This window comes from Phalaenopsis equestris, unplaced genomic scaffold (genome assembly GCF_001263595.1).
Source record: "Phalaenopsis equestris unplaced genomic scaffold, ASM126359v1 Scaffold000191, whole genome shotgun sequence".
NCBI classification, from domain to species: domain Eukaryota; kingdom Viridiplantae; phylum Streptophyta; class Magnoliopsida; order Asparagales; family Orchidaceae; genus Phalaenopsis; species Phalaenopsis equestris.
Window position 1 is genome coordinate 661,772 of NW_018164633.1, and position 25,684 is coordinate 687,455.

At 36.8% G+C, this 25,684-nt stretch overlaps 1 protein-coding gene across 1 annotated transcript in view; it reads left to right on the forward strand.

Moving 5' to 3' along the window:
- The window catches only part of LOC110022462 (E3 ubiquitin-protein ligase COP1), a 42,152-nt gene that overhangs the window by 331 nt on the left and 16,137 nt on the right, over positions 1–25,684 (forward strand). Inside the window, exons 1-4 of the mRNA XM_020721412.1 lie at positions 1–219; positions 833–910; positions 16,552–16,710; positions 16,943–17,302. The exon at positions 1–219 is cut by the window's left edge and continues 331 nt beyond it. Of these exons, the coding sequence (XP_020577071.1) occupies positions 1–219; positions 833–910; positions 16,552–16,710; positions 16,943–17,302 (816 nt within the window). The remainder of the gene's footprint in view (positions 220–832; positions 911–16,551; positions 16,711–16,942; positions 17,303–25,684) is intronic.

Consider the following 25,684-nt stretch of genomic DNA (forward strand, 5'->3'; position numbering starts at 1 on the left):
CGGGCCACAGCTACAGCAACCGCCGAGGAGGCCGAACTTGATAAGGATTTGCTCTGTCCGATCTGCATGGGGACGATCAAGGACGCGTTTCTGACGGCCTGCGGGCATAGCTTCTGCTATATGTGCATTGTCACGCATCTCCAAAACAAAAGCGACTGCCCTTGTTGCTCGCATTACCTCACGAAGAACTTTCTCTACCCCAATTTCCTTCTAAACAAGGTCGGAATCTTTTTTATTGCTTGCGTGTTTTGTTTTGTTGATTGATTTTTATTGGTGTTTGAAAATGGTCAGGGCTTTGAAATTTTTGCCGTAGCACTCCATAGCACCTGCATTTTGAAGTTCTGTTGACTGGTAACAAAGGATTATAAGATTGTTTGCATAAGTCTTGCGTCGTCCAAAGTGCACGCAGTCAAGAATTGAACAAGCTGAATATTGGTTTTTCTATTCTGTTAAGTTGTCTTAGCTGCCATGTTAATGCAGAATCTTTAGATTCTGGATTTCAATAAATTAAGCATCTGATAGCGAAATTCTGAAATCCAGTTAAATTTTGAAAAAACTTCTATCCTTGTGGGTAGTATATTGGAACTGTACGTTAAATTCATTATCCGAAAATTTGGAGATTGTTCTGTTGCAAACTAAAGGAAAAATTAATTAGATAAAACTTATGGAGTATATATATATATATATTTAAGTTCTTTGAGTGAAGCATATTGAGAAGGGTTCCGTATCCCTATATTTTATCTTAAGATACAAAGTGTTATATGATGATTATTTTTTTTTACCCAGACATTACTTATTGATCACTTGTTTTTTTTATCCGGGCAAAATGCAGCTTCTGAAAAAGATGACTGACCGTCAAATTGCGAAAACTGCATCACCAGTTGAACATCTTCGTCTAGCATTGCAACAGGTCAGTTGTTAATTAAAGATTCAAATACCTAGTTGACAGCATGAAGCCTATGTTTTTATTGAAACTCAGATGATGTTGCTCAGTTTTAATGCTCACTTGTTATGTGTGGCATCACCACACTGAATGATAAGGGAGGTAAGCAGAATATTGTCAGATTGAAGATCTGCTCTAACTATTTTTGTTGATTGAGTCATTCCGAAGTCAATAAAAACAACAGTTCAGCCTTGTTTTGGAGGTCTAGAATGGCCTTCTTTGGTTTGGAATTTATTTGAGTTGACTAAATATCTTAGGCTTGTAAGTAGGAGTGCAAATGAGTTGAATATGAGCGAGTTTAGTATCTTTTCGTGCTCGGCTCGTTTGAAAATTTTTGTGTTCGATTTTGGTTGGAGTATGAAATTGTTCGTAAGATATAATTTGTGTTCGAATTGTACTAATCAAAATATGCTTGTTTTGCTCATTTAAGGTTGAATTAACACAAGTTTTCTGAAGAACTGGTAAAATTTTTCAGCAAAAGTATATAGAAAAGTATTTCTTTTAATTTCCATAAATTTGAAATTACAATAAGAATCTTTAACTCAAATTATATTGCAAAAATATATAAAATACATTATGAAATTATGATCAAAATTATAGCTCATTCCAAGTCACATCTTAATGATCCTCTCAAGTCTTGAATTCTAGAATAAGAAAGACAATATAAAAAAATAACATGAAAAGAAAGATATAATACATAAAATCTCCTATTAATTATTTGAAAATAAAGGAAATAATATAAAATACGAAAGCCTAAAATAGGAAAAAAAATAAATCCAATCCAAGAAAATAAATCTAAAATATAAAATAAAATAAAATTATATTAGGAAATAAATATAATCTTCATAACTTCTAATATGAATAAATTATTTCTTAATATAACTTTTAATACTCCATCTCAAGTTGAAACATAGTTGAAAAATCATGTTCAACCTTGATTTGAAAACATCAAACAATGAGCGAGGAAGATGTGAAGTAGAACTTAAAGGCTTCATTCTGTACTGCGGTTGTCTTTTAACTACAATTCCTGTAGTGCTTGTAGGTAGGTAGAATACTTCTACAAATAATGCTATAGCGGAGTTTGCAAGGAATTAGACACAACTTGTAGGAAAACTGGCTTCTGGTTGACTGCATTTGTCTTTGACTGCAGTTCTTGCAGTGCGTGTAGATAGGAAAAAATCTCCCACAAGTAACGCTGCAAAGGGGTTTTCAGGGAGGTAGACATATTGCAAAAAAAATTGGTTTCTAGTTGATTGCAGTTGTCTTTGACTATAGTTCTTACAGTGTCTGTAGGTAGGCAAAAGACTCTTACAGGTAATGCTGCAAGGGTAGACAATCAACATGAAAATTTGTGGGGTATGACCGGTAGAAAAAATGGAAAAGTTTTTGAGTTAGACCTTGCTACAGGAAAATGTTCCGAAGGAGGGTCGGTTACACGAAGAATTTCGGTGAAGGACCTGCTGCAAGAAAAACTCCAGAGGAGGGCCTAATACAAGAAAAAGTTTTGGAGGAGGGCTTCATGCAGGAAAAAGGCTTCGGAGGAGAGCCTGCTGCAGGAAAAATTTCGACGGACCTGCTATAGGAAAAGCTTCTTGAGGAGGGCCTAACATAGGAAAAAGCTTCGAAGGATGGCCTGATGCAGGAAAAAGTCCCGGAGGAGGCCAGGTGCATAAAATGCTCCGAAGGAGGATCTGTAGCGGTCAAAAGCTCTAGAGAAGGATTTGCTGTAGAAAAAGGTTCTAGAGGAGAGCTTGCTCTAGGAAGAATTTCAGTGGAAGATATGTTGCAGAAAAAATCTCCGGAGGAGAGCCTATTGTAGGGAGAATTTTGTTGGAGGATCTGCTGTAGGAAAAGCTTCGGAGGACTTGTTGCAGAAATTTCAATTGAGGACCTGTTGTAGGAAAAGCTTCAGAGGAAACCTTTTGCGAGGAGGGCTTGCAATTGGATACTTCCAGCTACATCACTGGGAGACTGACCTGTGTTTCCAGAAACAGCTTCTTCATATCCCACATTTGCACCATAACTAGCAAAAACATACCCGCTCCTTGGAGCACCTGGAGGTCCGCTAACATAAACAACACCAGGTCCACCAATATTTCCATAGGTCCCGGTGTTTCCGTAGCTACCCTCCAAAACCTACACCATTGGCAGTCGTTCCATAACCATAAGCAGGAGCACTATAACCCAACGAACCATATGTATTATGACCAGCTCCACTTGGTTGTGGCTGCATGTACCGACTGCCATCAACTCTTTTATCGTAAGAGTTAGAGTTGGTGTCCGAGCCTCCGTAAGACTGATATGTTCCACCACTCATGGTTCGGTTTGTGGTGTTGCTAGGGTTTGCACCTTTTGGAAGGGCACGTTTAACCTCCACGACTTTCCCACCCACATTATGAAATTACTTATGAATAAATCGATCAACACTATCTTCTTAGTCAAAATATATGAAGCTGAAACTCTAGGTTTCTGTGTGATCATACATCACGATGACATCGATCAGGGTGCCAAAAGCTTCATAGTATTTGCACAACTCAATGTCGGATAGAGTGGGAGGAAGCCCTTCGAGAAAAATCTTTTTGGTTTGAATGCTTCCACCGTTCCCGCCGCCGACATTTCTCATTGTGTTATTCCTTGATCGAGCAACAATATGATGTTCCTCTCTTAACATAGCTTTCTTAGCTTCCACAGTATGGTCGTTGATGGCTTGAGTATCGTGAAGCACACGATCTACGATGGAAGGATCCGCTAAAACTACAAATTCGAAGCCCCTAGGCTTCTCCGTAGTCTTATCTCTCATCACCACCGTTTGCAGAACATCACCATACTGGTTGAAGTAACTTTTCAGCTTGTCGTCAGTTATTTCCCATGAAATACTGTCGATGAAAAGCTGTCCGTGATTCAAATCCATCGATCTCCTTTCTCTCTTTGTCTACCTAAACAAAGAAGATTGGAAAAGAGTTCGGTTTCTCTGAGGGGAACTCAACGGCGGAGCAAAGAATTTTTGAGAGAGGGGAGAGAAAGCGTTCCTCCCTTTCTGCAGGGAGGATGACAGGAAGAGAGTCTTGCTGCTCTGGAAGGAGGATCAAAGGCTCGCGTAGAGAATTTGGCTCTGATACCATATTGAAATTCAGAATAAGCGAAATATTTTTATTGATTGATATGAAATATGGTATAAATAATCATTGAATTCTAGAATATGAATGACAATAAAAAAGAAATAACAAGAATTCAAAGATATAACACCTAATATTTCCAATTAATCAATTCATCTTAATTATTTGGAGATAAAGAGAACAACATAAAATAGGAAAGACAATAAATCCAATTCAAGAAAATAAATATAAAATAGAAAATTAAATAAAATTATATTAGGAAATAAACCTAATCCTCATAACTTTTAATAGGAATAAATAGTTTCCCAAATATAACTTCTAATACTAATAATTGCATCCAAAATTGGATGTACTATGAGGGTCATTAAAGGCCTATTGTTTGGTATTGTTTGCGCATGTAAATAAGCGGAGTTATTAAATTAAGGATGACAAGATCTGCCAGCATGAGTAAACAAATCAACATAAGGCTCAAGCAAAATCCCTCAATAATTACCATAGATATTTAAGAAATTACAACATTTGCTTAATGATAAGACATTTCTCTTCTCTTTCTGCTGTTGAGAGTATGTTGGAATTATAAATTTATTTCAATAAGCGATTGTTTTGTAACGTAACTAACATGACAACATCACCTAAAATAGAAGATAAAAAAAGAAATCATGCATTACTAATTTCAAGAAACTTTTTTAAGCATAAACAAGATAATGAAGCTATTGAAACATCCCATTTTTAGCATTTATAAGCAATTAATCATAAAATATCAACAACACCACACCAACATAGATAATAAACTTTCAACAGATTCATACAAAATAAAAGATTCTAAGTATGTTATACAAAATTTAACCCTAAAATTAAGTGCTCAAAATATACACGAATCAATTAAGTTTTAGCTCATGAAATTAAAACACCCTAATTCTATCATGGATTCATTGTTGCTATTTAACAGGCAGTGTGATGAATACAATGTGGGACTCACACTTAGATAATTTATCATCTTATACTTAGTCTAGAAAATTAAGAATACCAATTTATGTGAGATTGAGAATGAAACAATCTTGTTTGAATCCCAGATGGGGATAATTTTTTCTACAAACAATAAAAATGAGTGATGAGAGGGGATATAAGTAACTGTCAGGGGGAATAGACAAGAGAGATTCATATTAAAGAGAACTCAAAGAGGCAAGTCACGAGCAAAAGAGATGAGTTATTCTTTACGAGTGAGAGAGGCGAGGGGCGATCAAATGAGAACCTCTTTAGTGAATGGGGCTTTCGCTCTTGAGTTGCGTCAGCGACGACAATGAGAAGAAATTAAACCCTGGTGGAGAAGAACAAAGGCAAAAAGCCTTTCACTCGAGTGACCAAGTCGGTGTGAATGAGAGAAAGCTGAAAGGATGGTTGCAACAACGGGTTAGGACTTTGGCAGTTATATAGTAATTAGAAAATAGGGTTTTGGGTTAATAATTTTTGGCTTAAATTTATGATCATATGACTGATATTATGTTATTTAGTATGATAAGTTTGTAATTTTTATTTAGTTGTGATTTTTGTCTAATTTAATAACTTAATTTGGTTCAAATTCTAGTAACTAGTTAACTTGTTCAAATTAACACTCATTAATACACATTAATATATATTGATATTTATTTATATATAATTATTCAAAATTATTTGTGTTCGGATCGTTTACAAATTGAACTCAAAATAATTGTTCGTGTTCGGCTTGCGTGCTTAGCCGAACATGAGTTGCTTAGCAAGTCGAACATGAATTCGCCAACGACAAATTTTTTTTTGACATCCCTAGTTGCAAGAAGGCTTCTTATTTAGGGTTGCAAGTTTTCTTCTTACATCATCATTTAGCTTTCACTTACACCACGCCAAATCTAACATACATTGAATAGTGTGCCATACATGAACTTTAGGATTTTTCATAGTTTTGTGTACGAACCCAAATTGGATTAGAAAAAGCATATATTTTTTTAATGATAATTACACAAATTTACAAATAGGCACTGAATCTATACTTGTGGTGCTATGAAACTTCATGATAATGTGAAGATCTTACTCATCTTCAATAACATATGTCTAATATGCCAGTTCTTCGTTTTGAGCTTCGATCTTCTAAAATTTCTCCATTATAGCATGAACCAATTTGAATAAGCAAAACATCAAGTTGATCAACTTATCCTTTCTCATTAAGCCTAAGAAAGATATGCATTTATGATCAAACAATCAACTAATTATTTATTGAATACAAGTTTTCTATTCCTTTGCTCAGATATATGCTAGAAATGATCTTGAAATCATTTTATTCACTATGATTGATTTTACTAGTGACTATCATTGGATCTGAATTTGTGTTAGTGATGAATGAAACAAAGCTATTAATATTCCTTTGAAATCATACGAATGATTTGTTATGCCCTTTGTATCGTATATTGTAATTATGTGTGTTATAAATCATGTTTTTAGACTATTAGTAAAAAAATTGTTACGGTACAATTAATTGCTATTCTTATCTAGCTCCATTGAGTTGGCTCATGAAATTTATTTTCAAGCGTGGACAGGATAGAGATCGAGATCGAAATAGTGTTTTATTGTACTTGTCATTCACTGTTATTGGGGTAAAAGGAAGAGCTTTACAAAGTGAACAATTTTGTAGAATCAGAGCTAGTTTGCCTGTTCATTGGTGGAACCGATGGTTCACTTTAGTTCAGAGCGGTTTTATGCGGGAGGGGTTTTTTTATGCTAATTTGAGCTGGCCGGTTCATGGTTGAATCGGGTGGTGCGGTCTAGTTTTAAAAATCTAGATAATAAATGTAATTGAAGCAAATTGTATTCATTTGAAGTAGCTTGTGTCTCAATGACGGGTAGTGAATTTTGAACAAGATTTTTAGGCGAATTTTCAATAAATACTATATCATATTGAATGAAATTGTCAGGTTGAGACACTTCATTGGCTATAAATTGTAGCTTAGTCTTTAATACTTTCTTAATTCCAAGCACAGTAGTAAGCGTAGGTATTGATCCCTCATAGCTTTTTTTATGGTCAAATTCATCATTAGAAAGGGAAGCGTTATTATAAACATCTTCAAAGGATCATCTTTATATGCAAAGTGATACCGTTTTTGGGGCTCCTAGGTGGTGTTTTAGAAGGGGATTTAGTGGTGAAGTGGTTGTGGAATAGCGAGGGAGTGAAAATATGAGAGGCCGACGGCGTTTGGAAGAGGTATTAGTCATTCGGCGGCTGAAACCTGTTGTTGGACAGCTGGATCGAGCAGTTCGACTGCTGTTCGAATTGAAAACAGCGGTCCAACTACTAAACAATGAAGTACTGGTGGCACAGAGGGTTCTCCATCTGTTCTTGAGCAAACTACAAACACACCATCTGCAAGAGGAAGATGATACAACACTTCTTAAAGCATTCAGAGATTACAATCTCCACAATATATAAAATTAGAGCTAGCTATTCCAAACAATAAAATACACACATATATAGTGTCCTCATAGAAAATACCCCATTTTTGAAAAAAAAGAAATAAGAAAAAATCAAAAATAGAAGACAATGATTCGTGCTAAGTTGTTAATGGGACGGTATCCTGACATATCCTCCCCCGATCACGGGAGTTTCATGAATCACAAGTTCATGAAAGATCATACTTTGCGTCACTCTTCCAAGGTAGGAGAGGCTTCACCTTCTTCACTGGAGGCTTTTGAAATCAATCTTCCATCACCATAACCAATTCACCGAATAACTATCATTTTTTGGCACAAACATAGCTAAAAATGAACATAGATGTGTATTCTCATAAACTGAGTCTCGAGCTATTAAATATGTAATCTGTTTCTCTTACTCATACTCGGTTTACCGATTTTGATAAGCAGTTATGTTTAGAGGAATCAACCCTGGAGTGAAATCTATGACATGCTGAATCTTTCTTGGTGGCAGCCACAGCCAGAAGGTAAACTATTGGTCCGACGTCCAACAACTTCAAAAAGGGTTGCTCTTTTTTGTTATTAGTTCGTCAGACTCGTTGCCTTATTGGATAATCAATATTAGTCTGTTGGAGTCTCTCTCATGGCTTAAATCATTAGGATTTTCTCGTCATTGGCTATAAGCCAGTTCCCCCTCTGACTTGTTCATTTTCTCGTGTGTCACCGCCTATTTCTTCTACTGCTCTATACTTAGTAAATGATCTCCCTCCTTTTGGGCATTTAGACTTTATGTGGCCAAAATCGTCACTTGAAACACTTTTTGAGTAAGCAAATTTAGGAGTATTGTTGGTCTCCCTATTTTTATGATTCATTATGGGTTTCTTTTATGGTGGACTTGATTTGGATGCTCCACTAAGCGTACTCTTGATACCTGATATTGGGGTTGAACTCTGTTTGTAAGGTGTGTCGCTCATCTGATGACATTGTTGCTTCTCCACCCTCAAAGTTGGGATCTGGACATCGAGTAGAGACCAATATGACTGCATTTGCTCAACATTATTGATAGATGATCTCGGTTCTCTTAGATACCTCGCTACTATGTGCTCTTTTGCTTCCATCAACTCACATTTAAACTTGGGTCGATCAAATTTAGTTTTATACTCTTCCATAAACGGGTCTCTCTTGAATAGATTGTGGAGTTTAATGATCATATTTTGTCGATAATACGAAGGAAGATATTTGCGTTGCATCTCCTTTTTTATCTTGAACAAAGTGGTAATTTTACTCTTTTTTTTTGCTGTTGAATACGTTTTTGGTTCTCCTTTCATAAAAAGCGTTCTTCCGAGCTTCATGACTGCTAATTTAACTCTTTTACACCGAGGAACGTTTTTGTAATAAAAAAATTATTCCATGTTTGTAGCCACTCAATAAACTTGTTCGTATCCATGCAACCACCAAAATCCTATAAATCCATTTTTCCTCAAAGACCTTAGCTTCTTCTTTGATATGATGTAGTGATTTTTTGTCACTGTGAAGTTTTCGATGGAAGAGATTCATTTCCTTTCCTTGATGTGGAAATTCACCGTTATGGCTGTTGGTGACCTCATTGATTTGTCTCCTCTCAAAGATGATAAGTCTCTGTTGCAGTTGGAAGATTTTCCACTTGATATCCTCTATAGCGAGTTCATGGACATCTCTGTGGGCATTTCTCCTAGGTGATATTGTGTCATTTTCTCCCGATTAGGATTTTGGTGGGTGTAGGATTTCAAATCAGGTTGGCTAGGGCTTAGGTTTTAGGGGTAGGTGTCAGGTGGATTTTGGCGGTGGTAGGAAGATTGGCTTTTGAAGTTTTAGAATTAGGGATAGGAATTATGGTAGGAATGAGTAGAATATGGTGGAGAAATTTTTTTTGGATATTAGATTAGTTTTTTTTTTAATTTTAATTTGGAGAGAAGAAAGACAAATTCTTAAAATTTAAGATTTGTCTAGCTTTGAGACTAGAAGATACTAATTTAAGGCTCCTAAATGGTGTTTATGAAGGAGATTTAACGGTGAAGTGGTTCTGAAATAGCGAGAGAATTAAAATATGTGAGGTTGATGACGTTTGGAAGGGGTATGAGGCATGCAGTGGCTGAAACCTGCTATTGAACAACAAGATTGAATGGTTCAACAGTTGCCCGGAATGAAAACAACGGTCCAACTGTGGACGATGAAGTATGACTGCAAGGAGATTCTACCACTTGTTCCCGAGCAAGCTATAAACACATCACTTGCAAGAGAAAGATGATACAACACTCTTTAGAACATAAATCAGATATTGCAAATTCCACAATACATAAAATCAAAGCTAACTGTCCCAAACAATAAAATACACACATATGCAGTCTCTTCTTTGAATATACTCTATTTAGAAAGAAAGAAATAGGAAAAAACTCAGAGAAGAAGAAAATGATTCGTGCAAAATTATTCACAGGACATTATCCCAGCCTACACTCCCAAAATCGTGGGATTTTCACGAACCGCAAAGGATCATCAATTTTATTCACATGCTGTTAAACTTAAAAAGTTTTAAGATTTATGGGGCCAAAGGATTTCATGGAGCCATGGAACCTGTGGCATGAATATTATGAAATTTAACAAAACTGTATATTTGAGCTAGATTGTTGCGCAGTGTAACCTATCCAATACTTCATTAATACATATCTAAAACCTTTCATATGATGCATCATTATAAGTATATGAATACTATTCATCATTATATGTGTAAGAGTCTAAAGATTTGAGAGGATACAATTGACACTATTGCACTTTTTATTATTAGTCAAAATAATCTTGGGCTTCATGATGTGTTGACGCTCTTTTTCTATTACAATATTATGACAATAAAATCAAAGCATTGAAGAGATCTAATGGTTTTCTATTGAGCAATGATTGTATTTCAAGAAAGCCATCACTATCCAACAAATTGATAAATTTGTTGATAAAATCATTATTTATAAGGGAATTAAGCGACGATGTGTCGTTGAGTTGATTTTTAAAAGTCATTTGTTTTGGTGACAAAGAAGCATGTTATAACAAAATTAACCACCACAAGGTTATCTCGAGATTAGGTTATTTAGTGGCAAACTACTATTGCATTCATTTTAGTTAGCAAGAAGGCTAGTAGCTATTGAAGATTCTATGGCTTTACACAGAGAAAATGTTAGCGAGGAATGTAATTTTTGCTGGAGTTCTATAGATGCATGTGAGCACGCATAGTAACCATTTGTAGTTGCCACTAGATATCTATAAGTAAAGCTGGTCCGTGCAATACACTAGGATCTAGTTGGATATTGTAATAGGGATCGTAACCATATAGGCAATTCGTGGCTTGTGAGCATCTGTAGTAATAGGATGGACTAAGATTTCAGAAGCGGGAGCCGGGCAAAACAAAACAGTGGTAGGTGAGTGGGGTTCTAACGAATCATGACATCGAGGATCTGGATAATGCATGTAATTATGTGAGTTTTTGGTGAGGGATTCACAACAAAATGAGCGCAGTGCAATTAGAGGCATATAGGAGGGTACTTTTTGCCATATTAAGTGATTGGTTACAACTGCAACAATATTTTGGCTTGGGTCATGGTTCGGTTGCAAATGTGGCCAATCTTTGGGATTCACACAAGGTGGTTATGTGAGATCATATGATATGGAGTTGTGAATCCAGTGTAGCTAGGTTTTGTATTTGGGCATGATAAAAAAACTAGAAAGGGGTATGAGCGAAAATTGGTTAAGGATGGGGTGGTATATCGATGACGGGATTTGAAAACTATCAGTCAATTGTGAGAATTGAAAGTTGTAAAGTGAGTATATAAGTCAATGGATACTGGGAGGATGGTGCATGAGAGGTGCGTGGACAGAATTTTAAGAACTTTAATACAAAAATTGATGAAGGGAGGAGCTTCATGTACACAACTTGCATGACTTGAGTGATCTCCATGTACAATTTACACCTAGAAAGCTCTCGATATGCCTCACAAATAATTTTCTTTCATTCAGTCATCACTTAATAATCAATCAATTATAAACCATGGGTCCCAATTTATAGAAATTGACACGAAGCGGGGTGGGGTGGGGCGTGGAGTAGACCTCAGACCAGTTTGGTCCAAGTGGGGGAGGGCTTGTTTTGCCCCTTCCTTAGGGCTATGGTTGCCTTCCCATTCATAATAACATCAAGGGTATTTTCGTCTGTTTGTTTTTATTAGGTTTAGGTTCTTTGTTTAATATAAATATGTAGTCGTTTATTGTATGAGAGGTCTTTTGTTTATTTGAGTTTTACAAGACCAACAAATCAAAAAAAAAATTATGATGTCATTTCTATGCCTACCCAAAATTCCACAACTAAATCTTCTACCAATTCAATACCTAAATTATTTCTACATCAATTCCTAGCCCCAGACTTAAAAATTTCAAAATCCAACATTTCTAACTCCATCAAAATTCAACCCGACACCTACCATCAAAACTTAAACCCTTAATCATCCTTTGATTTACAATCTTACATTCACCATCAACCTTATGTAGAGAAAAACACACAATGCAATTTAACAGAAATCCACAAAGAGGTGTCCAAGAGCTTATTGTGGAGGATATGCAACAAGAAATCCTCCAACTGCGGTAGAGGCTTGTTGCCTTCAAGAGAAGACAATCCGATGAGATCATCCATAGCTACAACAATGATTTGTTTGATCGAGAAGGAGAAGTGAATCCCTTACACTAGACATTTTTTAGTGATGAACCTTGACGATTCAATATGGAATATCGGAGGAGAAGCCAGGATCTGAGACTAATTTGAATTTATCGGACTTCGACGGTCGCATGAATCCATATGAGTTTATCGAGTGTTTCAAACAACAGAGTGAATTGTAGAGTACAATGATGTTCCTTAGGACAAGTGAGTTAAATTGACAACCATCAAGATCAGAAAAAATGCTTCATTGTGGTGGGAGAATCTGAAGCGTATTCAACAACGAGAAGGGAAGAGTAAGATCACCATATGGTCTAAAATGAAAAGAGAAATGCAACACAATTACTTTCTGCCACATTACCGACAATACAATTTGATAAAGCTTCATAGTCTGTGCCAGAGAGACTTCTGTGGAGGGTTACACAACTATTTCAATCAACTCATGCTAAAGTGTGACTTGGTGGAACCAGAGGAGCATATAATTACAAGATACCTTGGAGGATTGAACTTATCTGTCATTAATGTGGTTCAACCGCAGCGTTATTGGTCACTACCTGATGTGTAAACTCTAGCATTGAAGGTGGATAAACAATGATATCACTAGATGATCAAAATACCTTATTATAAGCAGCATTCAATCATAGGATCAAGCAGTAAAAGCACACCTAGTCGAGCATCCAAGCTGACCCCGCCATAGGAAAAACCAGTGCAAAGTGTAGAAAAGGTGGAGATCGTTAGCTCCCCTAAATCCATCCTAGTAAGAGTGTTTTAAGTGCCACAACTTTAGGCACATTATGTTTGATTGTCCAAACAGAAGATTGATATCTTTCATTAAACTGGGTGCAGTGAAGGTGATGTGGGGGCTTGGTCCAACTGAACCAGCCAGAGGTTCAGTAGGGAAAGTGGGAAAGGAGGCTCGGTCTAGCAGAAGGCTGGATTAGCTGACTCCTTAAATGGGGCGGGAATTACTGCCCAAAATTCCTTCCCCCTGTTTGTTTTTCTGTCTATTTATCTACTATTTATATGTGTGTTTGCTGAGTTTAGGGTTATTCTTGGTTTTTTTATAGATTTATGCTTGTAGGCGGCTTCCCCTTGCCAGGGTTGTATCTAAGGACAAGTGGCGTCCCTGTTGCATCCTGCTCCGAGGTGGTGATTATCCCCTTCGATTCTCTCTTCGCTCTCATTCTTCCTTGCTCCTAGCCGGCGGCCAACAACACTCTTCCCTCATGATCCAGTCGTCAGTCATATAATCCATTCTTTACCCGCTCTTAGCCGCCGATCTGCTGTCCTCCTTTCCTCTTCAAGAATCATGCCGCCCGACCTTTTTCCCACATTCTTCCACCTTATTCCTAGCCGCCAACCCTCACCTGCTCTTCTCCACGCCCCCTATTCCAGCCTCCAACCTCCATGCTTTCTTACTCCTCCAACACCCTTCCACAAGCCACCCAAGATTTCTTCTGTCTCCTTGACTCCTACCACCAACCACTCAACATTTCATGTTCTACCCATCCACCTCCAACCCTACCCAACTCCCCCGCTTACCATCAAGCCCGACACCTCTGCACACATATGTCACTTGTCGGCCCTAGTCGAATCTTAGTGTTTGTTGTGTTTTCATTTATGTTTTGAGTCTTTATTGTAACCCTAGTTATTTTGCTTGATAAAATTTGCTTTCGATATTGCAGTCTGGTTAATTTCGGTATCAAGAGGAGGCATATAGAGAATATCAGTTGCCTGTAGATGAGGGATAGTTGTTAGTAATTAGATAGGTACTTCAGACTAAGCGCACGAGAGAGCAATAGTGGCTCTGCCACAATATATTTTGTACTCGTTGCACCGTGAAGGGAAATGTGTGCACCTTTTTATCAATGGGGGAAGTTGTGAAAATGTGATCTCTGCATAGTTTTTAGATAAATTGAGCCTCACTGTTCAAAAACATTCTCAACCATATTCCTTAACTTGGTTGAAGAAGGAGAGTAAGATCAGTGTTAATAGGAGGTGTCTCGTAGAGTTTTCTATAGGAGAGAAGCTACATGATCGGATTTGTGTGATATCGTGCCTATGGATGAGTATCACATCCTTTCGGGCCAACTGTGGTAATATGATACGAGTACACTTTATGATGACCGCAAAAATACCTACTCACTTATTAAATACGGGAAGCATATCATACTCCTGTCTTTGAAGGAGTCAGTTTTGATTAGTATTCTGACAAAGATAGGCACCGCCCTAGCAAATAGTAAAAATGCGATTTTTAAAAGAAAGAATTTCTTCCTAAAAGTTCTCATTCAATATTTTGTCAAATTGAAGTTTTAACCTTTTAACTAATTTAGCATTATATTTGTTTTTAACGCATCCATCTTAATAAAAGTTATGATTCTCTTATCTCTTTCTATGAAGATTTTATACATCTCAACTCTTTTCTTAAAATAGAGTCTATATTATTCATCTTTTAGGTTTCCTATTCTATATTCTTAAAAGCATTAACCTGATATAACTCGAGCGGCAATTAGGAATTGTTTTAAAAATCATCAAGACATTATTAAATACACTCAAATACTCATGCAGAGGCCATATATAGTAGAGTATAACTTAGAAGAAAATATCCAAAAATCTGTGACCTGCTTACCATTTGTCACAGAACATATATCTTGATTGATTGGCTGTTATCAACTTTATTTCAATTACATGGCACATGTTATCATTCATCATGATAAAAATGAAGACAAAAATGACAAAGCAATGCAACACTTTCTAAATCTAGCACTCAACATGCGTGATTGAAGCACTTGAAGTTGCATCTAACAATTACCATTAGTGACTTGGGTTTAGTGATCGCTCTATTAAATTGATGAGATTTTCGAAAAATGGCATTCTTCCAAATTATCATTATCATGGAGAAGTAACTTTTTTTAGGTAGAAAAGAACTAGGAAAACTTCAAGCAATTTGATTTTAAGAGTGAAAAGAGCATAAAAGGTTATTTCTTTTCTAATTTTCCAAATCACCCGTTTGAAAACACTCACAGAAAGTGGTGCATTCAAGTACCCTGATCTTTGTTTGCAGGTAAAAGCATAAAATTTTCTTAATGAGCTCTTAGGCTAGCACAAAAAAATACCAAGCTATTAGCTTAAATGCTAATAAATTCATTAGGATCCTCATGAAGTTAGAAACTTAGAATGGAATACTTTATTGGATAAATCAGAAATTCAGGCACGTATAGATGAATTTCAAGCATAAAATATTAATGTTTAGCTGTTAAAAGAGGTACTGGGGCTCAATTTCAATCATAGAGTAGTCCATACCAAATCCAGAAATGCTATGACAAGATGCAATGCTTATATTCAGGGATGCTTCTTCACTAAAATCAGAGTATATTTAGATATTTACCTTGAACTGGCAAGCGTGACCACCTTAGAAGTACTGCATTTATATTTAACAACTGAAACAGCCAATTTTGTTTTAACTTCAATGTAAAATACGTATCAGTGGTCTTCTTTTCTTTTCTTTTCGTAAAAATGTTGAACTAACTTCATTGATTTTACTCTTTCTCACAGAAATTCTGACCAAAAATTGTATTTGGGCATAAACTATTGGGCCTACAAATTGTGAATGAAAACTTGGGTAAAAATTTTCTCTGATTTTGAAGGAAGCGAAGAAATAAATATCTTAGATTTTGGTGTTCAACAACCTCACCCGCCCCGCCCCATTTTTGCATGCTCAATCTTGTGCAGCCAAAGTTGCATTGGTCCTCACAGTTCTTGCTCTTGCTCTGTCTTTTTCTGATTGGTTACTCACTTTATCATTTGCCCATGATCGTCTGCTATCTATCACCTTCACTCAATCTCGATTTTTGGCCCCACTGGCTTGCTTTGCATAGCATATCTGTCGATCATTCACTTCTTTATTTAAATAACCCAATTTGTATGATTACTCTATTCCAAATATGTCAAATTGACAACACCTTTTAAATGTTTTTTCATATTTTGTACTCAAATATCAATATTAAAAATTAAGAATATTGTTTAACAAATTTTGATTTAAATCATCACAATTAAAATTTTAACCCATATCTAAAGAAGGTTTATGTAATTATTAATGTACAATTTTGTGCCATATAATTTTTTTTTATCTTCATCATTAATGTTATTTTTTTTTGAATTCATATAAAATGTTTTTTTGTCTCGAGTTATTTCAATTTGTTACCAGTTGAACTTTGCAAGGATAATATTGATGAATGCTAACCAATTGGTTGTGCAACCGTAATTTCTCTTGCATAAATTATTTGAAATAGAGGATGTTTTTTGACACAAACAGTTACGTTTTTCTGCAGAAAGATTGTGAAATCTCGGTTAAAGAGCTAGATAGCCTTTTGTCTCTCCTGGCTGAGAAGAAAAGAAAAATGGAACAACAAGAAGCTGAGACTAACATGCAGATTTTACTGGAGTTTCTACACTGTCTTAGGAAACAGAAACTGGATGAACTGAATGAGGTTAGTTTATGTGCTTGGAATTAAAGCTGTTTCTTGGGTTTTTTTGTTATTCATTTCATTTGTTGTTCATTTCTGAAGGTTCATAATGCATGTTATTGCTATATTATTTACTCCTATTTTTTTGAATAACATTCTTTCGTTTTTGCAAGTACTCTTCTTCTATCACAAGTACCTAGGAAATATGCAATCTTAGCTTATATGAATCACGAAGATTAAAATTTTCTTTTTTCAGGTCCAAACTGATCTTCAGTATATCAAAGAAGATATACATGCTATAGAGAAACACAGGGTAGAATTATATCGTGCAAGAGAAAGATATTCTGTTAAATTACGCATGCGTCTAGATGATCCTGTTACATCCAAGTTGTGGCCTTCTACGGTTGATAGGCATAACAATGTTTTAGTATCCAGTGGGCGTAGCCCTCATGGAGCAGCCTGCACTGGAGTGTTTCAAAGCAAGAAAGTTGATATGAAGGTTCAAGGAAGCCATCCAACCCAGCCAAAGAAAGATGCATTTAATGGTTCAGACGCTCAACTTTCTCACACCCAATCGGGACTTTTTGCTGCTCGGAAGAGGCGAATACATGCACAGGTTAGTTTCATGACATTTTTTAAGTGTAATGAGTGGCATTCTCTCGTAAGTTGATTCTCTAGTTAACATATCTGTTATTGAATTTTTTTGTGTTTCGGAATTTTGCTGGATGCTTTCTCACTTGCGCAAAGTTTGTCAGGTTATTACTACATGAAGCAATTTCAGAATTATAGGAATTCTTTATGATTATTATTTCTAATCATCTTAGGGGCCGTTTGGTTGCTTGCAATATAAGTGTAATGCTAATCAAATGTAACTAATTATACAATTTGTGCATTTGGCTGGATGTAATTCAGATGCAATGTAAAACTTCGGTGAATTAGAAAGTCTCTCTTCAGGTCAAATGTGATGTATTTAGAAATCAACTGATTTGACCGATTTTCAAATAGACCTTATATGTTGCGGTGGTCGTCGGCAGCCAACGCCATCACCCACTACATGCTGCCACCTCTAGTTGTCGGCCACTGTCATTGTTACCATGTTTTAAATTGATTCCATTTATTTCAAACCTAATACAAAAAAGTTACATCTTGCTTTTGGCTTTTCAAACAATTATAAACGTTTATAATAGATTACATTTGATTTCACAATATTTTTTCAGGAAATCAAATGATTCTTAATCTTCATCTTAAATATTGTTCATAGTTGCCACTGTTATCATTTCCTGCTATTAAGGAATCATCTTATTGTTTTCTTCTATTATTCTCTTCATCATCATCACCAATGTCATCATAATTATCATCATTGCCCCTTATTCCACTATAGGTTTTGTAATAATTTAGTAGACTAGTTTGATTTCAACACTGTTTTGAGGCATTTCTTTTACTGGAGGTCCTGATTGCAAGTGGCTATCGAAGAGAAAGGCACCTAACAGTCAACTCAATCGAAAAGGAAGCCAAGCTTTATTTCCTTTCTATTTACAGTGATATAGTAAACTCGCTTTTATAAAGGTTGCTACAACCGAGTAAAACTGAAATGCATAATTGGTTATAAGAGAACAGCTTGATTTCAATTCTCAGAACAGATGTACAACTGAGATTATTGTACATGTCACACTCCAACTTGTAACACCCAAAATTTGGGAAATCAGGTAAAGTTTGACAAATTTAATAGTAACCCAAAATTTGCATTCCTAAGAATTCAACTGAATTATTGTTATAAAATTCTATACATCAAACCGATCAATTTGATTTAAAACACTATATATGAATTACGTTTTATTGGGAGATATAAAATTTGAAAATCATAAGTATTATTAAATTAAGGGGAATTTACATACCTACCATAGAATTATTTACAAAATACACATCTAACATCTAAATTTTGCTTTTTATGCGCTTATCACCCAAAAGCACGAAACACAACAAAACTACCATTTGAATTGATGTCGTAACTCCATCCCTTAGTCTTAGTGGTCGATGTCGAGCTTCTCGAAGGGGATGGACATCCAACCTCCCGAATTCATCGAACGATGGAGGCGGGTTCTTTGAAGTAAACAACAGTGGCAAGGGAGCTAACCCACAAGCCGCTAATGAAGAAAAGGTGGGATCTTTATTCTCCATAGATGATAGTTTCTTGGATATTTAGCTAACGATCTCTTTGACTGCAGCCTACGAGGCCATTCTCGATTGATGCCATCGTCGTGGAATGAAGGGTTCACACCGTTGATTATGACATCATGGAAGGAGTTCAGTGGGCAACATTGATGCAGGCTATGGTTTCTCAGTAGGAAACTCTTCCGCTCTCGCTGTCTCACTTTTGAATCACTAGCTTTGTGGTGGTACTTGGTGTTCGAAGACTTCAATTCTAAATACTGGATGACAACAGAAGAGGCATTCCGAGGGAACTGTTCTCTCCGGCTGCACCTTGCAAAGTCATCGTTGCCGACTTTAGTGAGCTCACCCACATCGTTTGTCTACTTTGGGAGATCAGAGGTTCGTCTCCTTCGAGGAGTTTGACGTTGATGATGAAGACAAAGGGATGGAGTTACGACGTCAATGTGGGTGACATTTTTGATGTATTTCGTGCTTTTGGGTGGTAAGAGCATAAAAAGCAAAATTTAGGTGTTAGATACGTAAATTGTAAAGAATTCCATGGTTTGCATGTAAATTCCCTGTTATCTAATTAAACCTTAATTATATCACTAATCTCCCACATACCACTGTTAACCACCAGCCTTCCCCGCAACTTACTCGACATGCAGTCGCTCGATTCAATTAAAAGACTGAGATCTAAGTAGGATTACATTAATAGCGGTGTCCTTTTCCCCTCTCTAACGCATCCTCCATCACGCGAATAGGCAACGACTTGACTCCTGTAGTGTAGTAGAGCTGTCAACAAACAGGCACAAGACCCACCAAATGCTGCAAGCTACCGTTTGAGTTCTGATGGGAAAATGAAAGATGCGAAACTTACTTGAACACTATTTTGTGCATTCTTCCTCACACTTTCATTTTAACGTTTGCCACGAATTTGTACAGTTTTTCATTTCCGGTAGTCGTGGCAAGCTTCAAACTTGGCTTATGAGTTTTCATAAGGGTATTAACACGAAATCAACGAAGGGGAAGGGTTGGTTGAGGTGTTAAGAAGAAGAGGGAAAAAGTTTAGGCGAATCAGATAAATGTTAGGTTATGCCGAGAAGCACATTTGAGGTATGTGTTGACTTTTAAGGCATGTTTTGGGTTAATGCACGTTATGAATCAATTTTCATGAAACCCTAAGTTGTCTAAAATTCCAGACTGTTTACACAAAGCGATGAGCGCGAGGCAAACGAGTGGAAACTTGTTATAGGGAAGTTCCGTTATATCACATGAAATAATTTTATGTTAACTTAAGAAAAATAATCTCTTATAGATTTTCATATGATTTTATGTTCGACATGAATGCATTTAAAATTTCTTGCATATTATCGATGAATACATGTTCTGAATGTATGAATGCAAGCTAATTTATTTTTACGATACATGTGATGTTATCATGATATGATTATATTATAATACATTTGACTATGTTTATGATATTAGTTATTTGCATATTTTTATTTTTTATTATTCATACATGCGATATATGAAATACCTATGAATGTTTGTTATGGGTTGATGCTTTAAGAAATGTCACCGGAAATGTTATTGATAGATTATTACATGAGTGTTTGCGAGTATGCTATGTAGGGATGTGGTATTTCCAACTTCTGGTATTCAGGTGGAGAAGAAACTCTTGAAATCATTGTTATCAGACAGTGACAGAATGTAGGGAACCATTAGTATTATGAGGCTATTGATAACTGTTATGTTGAGAGGGCCCACTTTTTATTGATAATTTCAATCACCTTTGGGGTAGGTTGACGACCCATGATATTGCAGAACGTGAAAATTGTTGAGGCTTATATATTTACAAGTGATATTGTTTGAAATGATATTATTATGTTGTTATGATTATATGACTATGATGACATTGCTATGTTGCTATGATTGTGAATATGCTCATGATTATATACTTATGTATCTACATGAATGAAATGACATATATGTTTGAAACAACAGTCTTTCTTTTTTATGTTTGTACGATTCTGCATGTTATGACTTGTGTGGGCATGACAGTTTCATATTAGCATGTATGTTGTTTCTTTTCCGTGTATAAAATCTTCTTTTAGCCTTGATTGTTTCCCTGAACTTGTTCCTTAATCTACATTATTGCCTTTCAGGAAGGGGTAAGGAACACCACGGGTGAGTAGTCAGGTGTGATTCGTAGAGCTTTTGCAGTGCAGAGTTTTGAGAGATTATATAACTTTGAAGTACATATTTTATTTGTGTTGGATGTAACAACTGTATATAGTTTATTTGTTTTGATGATAAGATTTTTCACGCTTCCGAATAAAAATAAAGATATATTTGCGGCAATTTAGTTAGTCTAGTTCATCACTCACCGGGTCATGATTTTGTATGTCAAAACGAGCATTTGTGAGAAATTAGTTTAGCCGAATTGTGTGCCTCTGCCGCACCTCAGTTAACTCTTAAGGGGAGGCCAGTTGGGGTGTGACAACTGGATCCCCCTAGGGACAACCGTGGTGCGATAGACAAACCAAATTATTACCAACACTTGTTCTGACTTGCACAATTAGAATCCAGTGGATAATAAATTAGTGTAACTCAATGATCACAAACATTTATAATTCATTCACATTCGCATATACTTGGAAGCGTCAAAAATCATATCGGCAAAAGTGCGTAGCCAAAAATTTGTACTCCCTCACAAATGGTTGCTCGACCCATTGTTCTACTGCTTGTCCCGTCTGTACTACAGCTTTGCGATCGCAGAGCTTCAGGCAAGCAGAACCAAAGATGTGAGAGGGGAGAAATGAAGTGAGTTGGGATACTTAGATTCAATTGAATCCCAGCCATTTGATTTCATCACACTTATTATGATTGTTTGCGATGATTGAGTTAAACAAATTCATTACTCACCTAGTCCTAATTGTGCAAGTAAGGATCATGACTAGTGTTGCTAAGAATTTGGTTTGACTGAGTTGTTTGCCTCTGTTGCACCTAACGTAGGGGGAGGGGGGCGGGTGGTATGTTGGGTTGTGATAGGTACAAGTGGTGGGTAAAAGTAGAGCAGCTTTGAGTAGAAATAAACGAGGCTATTATGACTTTCTCTCAAATTGAGTCAATCAGAGTCATCAAATTGCTGCGAAGAAGATGAATTCTGGAGTTGGTAAGAGATTTAGTGAAGATTTCAGCTAGTTGTGCTTGTTTGGTAATGTGATGGACAATTATAACATTTGATTTGATACAGCCATGACTAAAATGATAGTACAAGTGGTGGATAAAAGTAGAGCAGCTGTGAGTAGGAATAAACGAGGCTATTATGACCTCCTCTCAAGTTGAGTCCATCAGAGTCATCAAATTCTTGCAAAGGAGTTGGTGAGATATTTAGTGAAGATTTCAGCTAGTTGTGCTTACTTGGTAAAGTGATGGACAATTATAAATTTGATTTGATTCAGTCATGAATAAAATGATGGGTAAAAGTAGAGCAGCTTTGAGTAGGAATAAACGAGGCTATTATGACCTTCTCTCAAATTGAGTCCATCAGAGTCATCGAATTGCCGCGAAGAAGATGAATTCTGGAGTTGGTAAGAGATTGAGTGAAGATTTCAGCTAGTTGGGCTTGTTTAGTAATGTGATGGACAATTATAACATTTCATTTGATTCAGTCATAATTAAAATGATATTACAAGTGGTGGATAAAAGTAGAGTAGCTGTGAGTAGGAATAAACGAGGTTATTATAACCTCTCATATTGAGTCCATCAGAGTCATCAAATTCTTGCAAAGAAGATGAATTATGGAGTTGGTAAGATATTTAGTGAAGATTTCAGCTAGTTGGGCTTGTTTGGTAATGCGATGGACAATTATAACATTTGATTTGTTTGGTAATGTGATGGACAATTATAACATTTGATTTGATTCAGTCATGAATACAATGATAGTCAATCTCTATATTTCTTATTTTGGCATGAAATACATGATTATTAGCTAGTGTGGTTGTAGAAACATTGTCATAATAAAGTGGTGTAAGAGAAGGATCAGTGCAGGAGTTTTCATAGAGAAGTTTTTGATGTAATAGTTTTTTTGAAGTGGCTTACAATTGGTCATTCCTGTTTATTTTAGTATGTCCATGACATATTTGGCTTGATTTAAGTTTATTAAGTATAGGCCCTATGTATTTGAGGTTTTTGAAGCAATTCTTGAGTTAAGTTGATTTCATCAACATAATAGAGGAGATACATGACTGTAGAATTTTGATTGTATGTGAGGAGATGAGTTGGCCTTATTGGGTTGAAACCCAAGTTATAGATGAGATGATAAGGTTGCTTACCATATACATGATGACTATTTTGAGTCCATGAATCACTTTATGCGATCAACAAACATATTGAGGAAATTTCGATCTATGAACCCTTGAGTTGGTGCCATATACATGATATTCAACAGACAACTACATAGGAATGCATTGGATACTTCCAATTAAGTAATTGACAAGCCATGACTGTAGCATCTTAGCAGCAAGACTAAATGTTTCTTTATAGTCACTGCTCTATTCTTGCATGTATCCTTCGACCAAGAATCATGACCGGCAATACTTCCATTTGAGTAGTACTTTGATTTAAAAAACCATTTATTGCTAAGAATCATTTGATTTGTTGGAGCTGGGACTAAGCTCCATATGCTTTGGGATTGTAAAGCTTGTTTTTTTATCCTTAATTGGAATGCTGAAGGAGGTAGGATCCGATTGAGGGGAAATTTAAATAGTGGTTCTTGTGAAGAAAGGATAATGGAAACACAAAAGCAAACTTTCATTAATATTGAAATGGGGTTACAACATGACACAAATGGGAAATAGCAACACCAAAACATAAAACGACACAAGCAAACACCTCTAAGAAGTGTTCCAAGGGCGGTGGAGGTCGGCGAGGTGGATCTGGCAGTTTGGGATAACAAGGGTGAATGTTGGAAGGTGAACTAGAGGGGGCAACCGGTTAGGGTGGCGGGAAGGACTGTTAGGCGGCCAAGAGGTATGTTGGAAGGTGGAGTAGCAAGCTGGGAAGGTGGGACATCAGCTAGGAAGACACACCGACACTTTATGAGGGTGGGCAACTAGCGAGGAAGTGCAGGTAGCAATGGGAAGGACTGTGGGAGTGCAGTTGATGAGGGAAAACAACAGCTGGAGAAGCTGACAACAAGTGGACTGCTAGGATGAGTGGAGGAAAAGAGTTAGGGAAGATACATCACCACCTTCTTAAATATTGATCGAATTGGGCTATGAATTCCTTCACTGTAAGATCCCTATGTTGCAAGTTGTGGAGTTTTAGAAACATATCTTGGTGACTAGGGGTGTCAAAAATTGACCTGACACGCCAACACGACTCGAAAAATTCGGGTAAGGGTATTTTTTGAGTTGGGTTTGGGTCAGAGAATTCGACATATTTATTATTCAGGTCGGGTTCGGGTTGAACCCGAAAGCCCAAAAAATGACCCGAATAAGCACGAAATTTTGTGTCTTAGTTTTCGACTATTTTATTATTCGAGCCGGGTTCGGGTTGACCCTATTCGGGTTGGGTTATTTTTCGATTGAACCTGAACCCGATCCGCTGACCCAAATTGACACCCTTACTGGCGATAATGGGGTGGAAGGTACTTTTTCTGCATTGCTTTCTTCATCTTCTCCCAATTAGTGATCTTTTCTCTGTCTTCTCTTTTCTTCTGTCTCTGCACATTTTCCCACTATAGAGAAGCGCTCTTCTTCAGCTTAATGGTGGCTAGCTTGACCCGTCTATCCTCTGGCATCTCCTTATACTCGAAAATCCGTTCAACAGTTTGCAGCCACTCAAGGAATTCATTCGGATCCATGCCTTCTTCAAACTCAGGTAAATCCACCTTGACTTTGTAGTTTTTGTGTCCTCTCATTGATATCTCCTCTCGGGAATTCTCCCTCAGTGAGGGATTCAAATATCTCTCTCTAGGCCTCCTCTGATACTAAATCCCGAAATGTCGTGACCTGTCTTCTTCATCGTTGAAAGTCTCCCCATGGAAGGGATTCAGATCGTCATTTATTTCTCCTCTTCGACTCTCCCGATCCTGGTCGAAGGCAACCTCCTCCTATGTCTGCTCTTCAATCTTCGCAAGTCTCTGTTGAAGATGACGTAGCTCTCGCCGTATTTCTTCCTGGGTTGGCTCGGGCATATTTCTTTTTGGTGACATGGTTAGGGATTAAAAAAATTTTGGTGAGTTAGGGTTTGGGTTGTGGAAAGGATATTTGGTGGTAGGAAAAAAATATTTTAATTTATGGCGGATGCTAGGAAATCCTTCGATGAGATTAGGGTCAGGCTAGCTCTGATACCAGATGATACCAGAATTAGTAGAAAAAATACTAGAAATATAAAAGCAAGCTTTCATTAATATTTAAATAGGGTTACAACATAAATAGAAAATAACAACACTAAAACATAAAACGATACAAACAAACTCTTCGAAGGTGTATTTCAAAGGCGGTGGAGGTTGGTGAGATGGATCTGGCAACTTGGGCAGCGAGGGTGAATGTTGGAAGCTGAATTGGAGGGGGCAGCAGATTAGGGTGGCGGGAAAGACTGTTGGGCGGCTGGGAGAATTGTTAGAAGGTGGAGTAGCAAGCTGGGAAAGGTATGACGACAGCTGGTAAGACTCGCCAACGCTTTATGAGGGTGGACAGTGAGCTAGGAAGTGCAACTAGCAATGAGAAGGTCCGTGGAAGTGCGGTGGGTGAGGGAAGATACTAGTTGGAGGAGCTGGCAGCAGGCCGACGACCAGGATGAGTGGAGAAGGGTTAGGGATGATAAAAACGGAAGT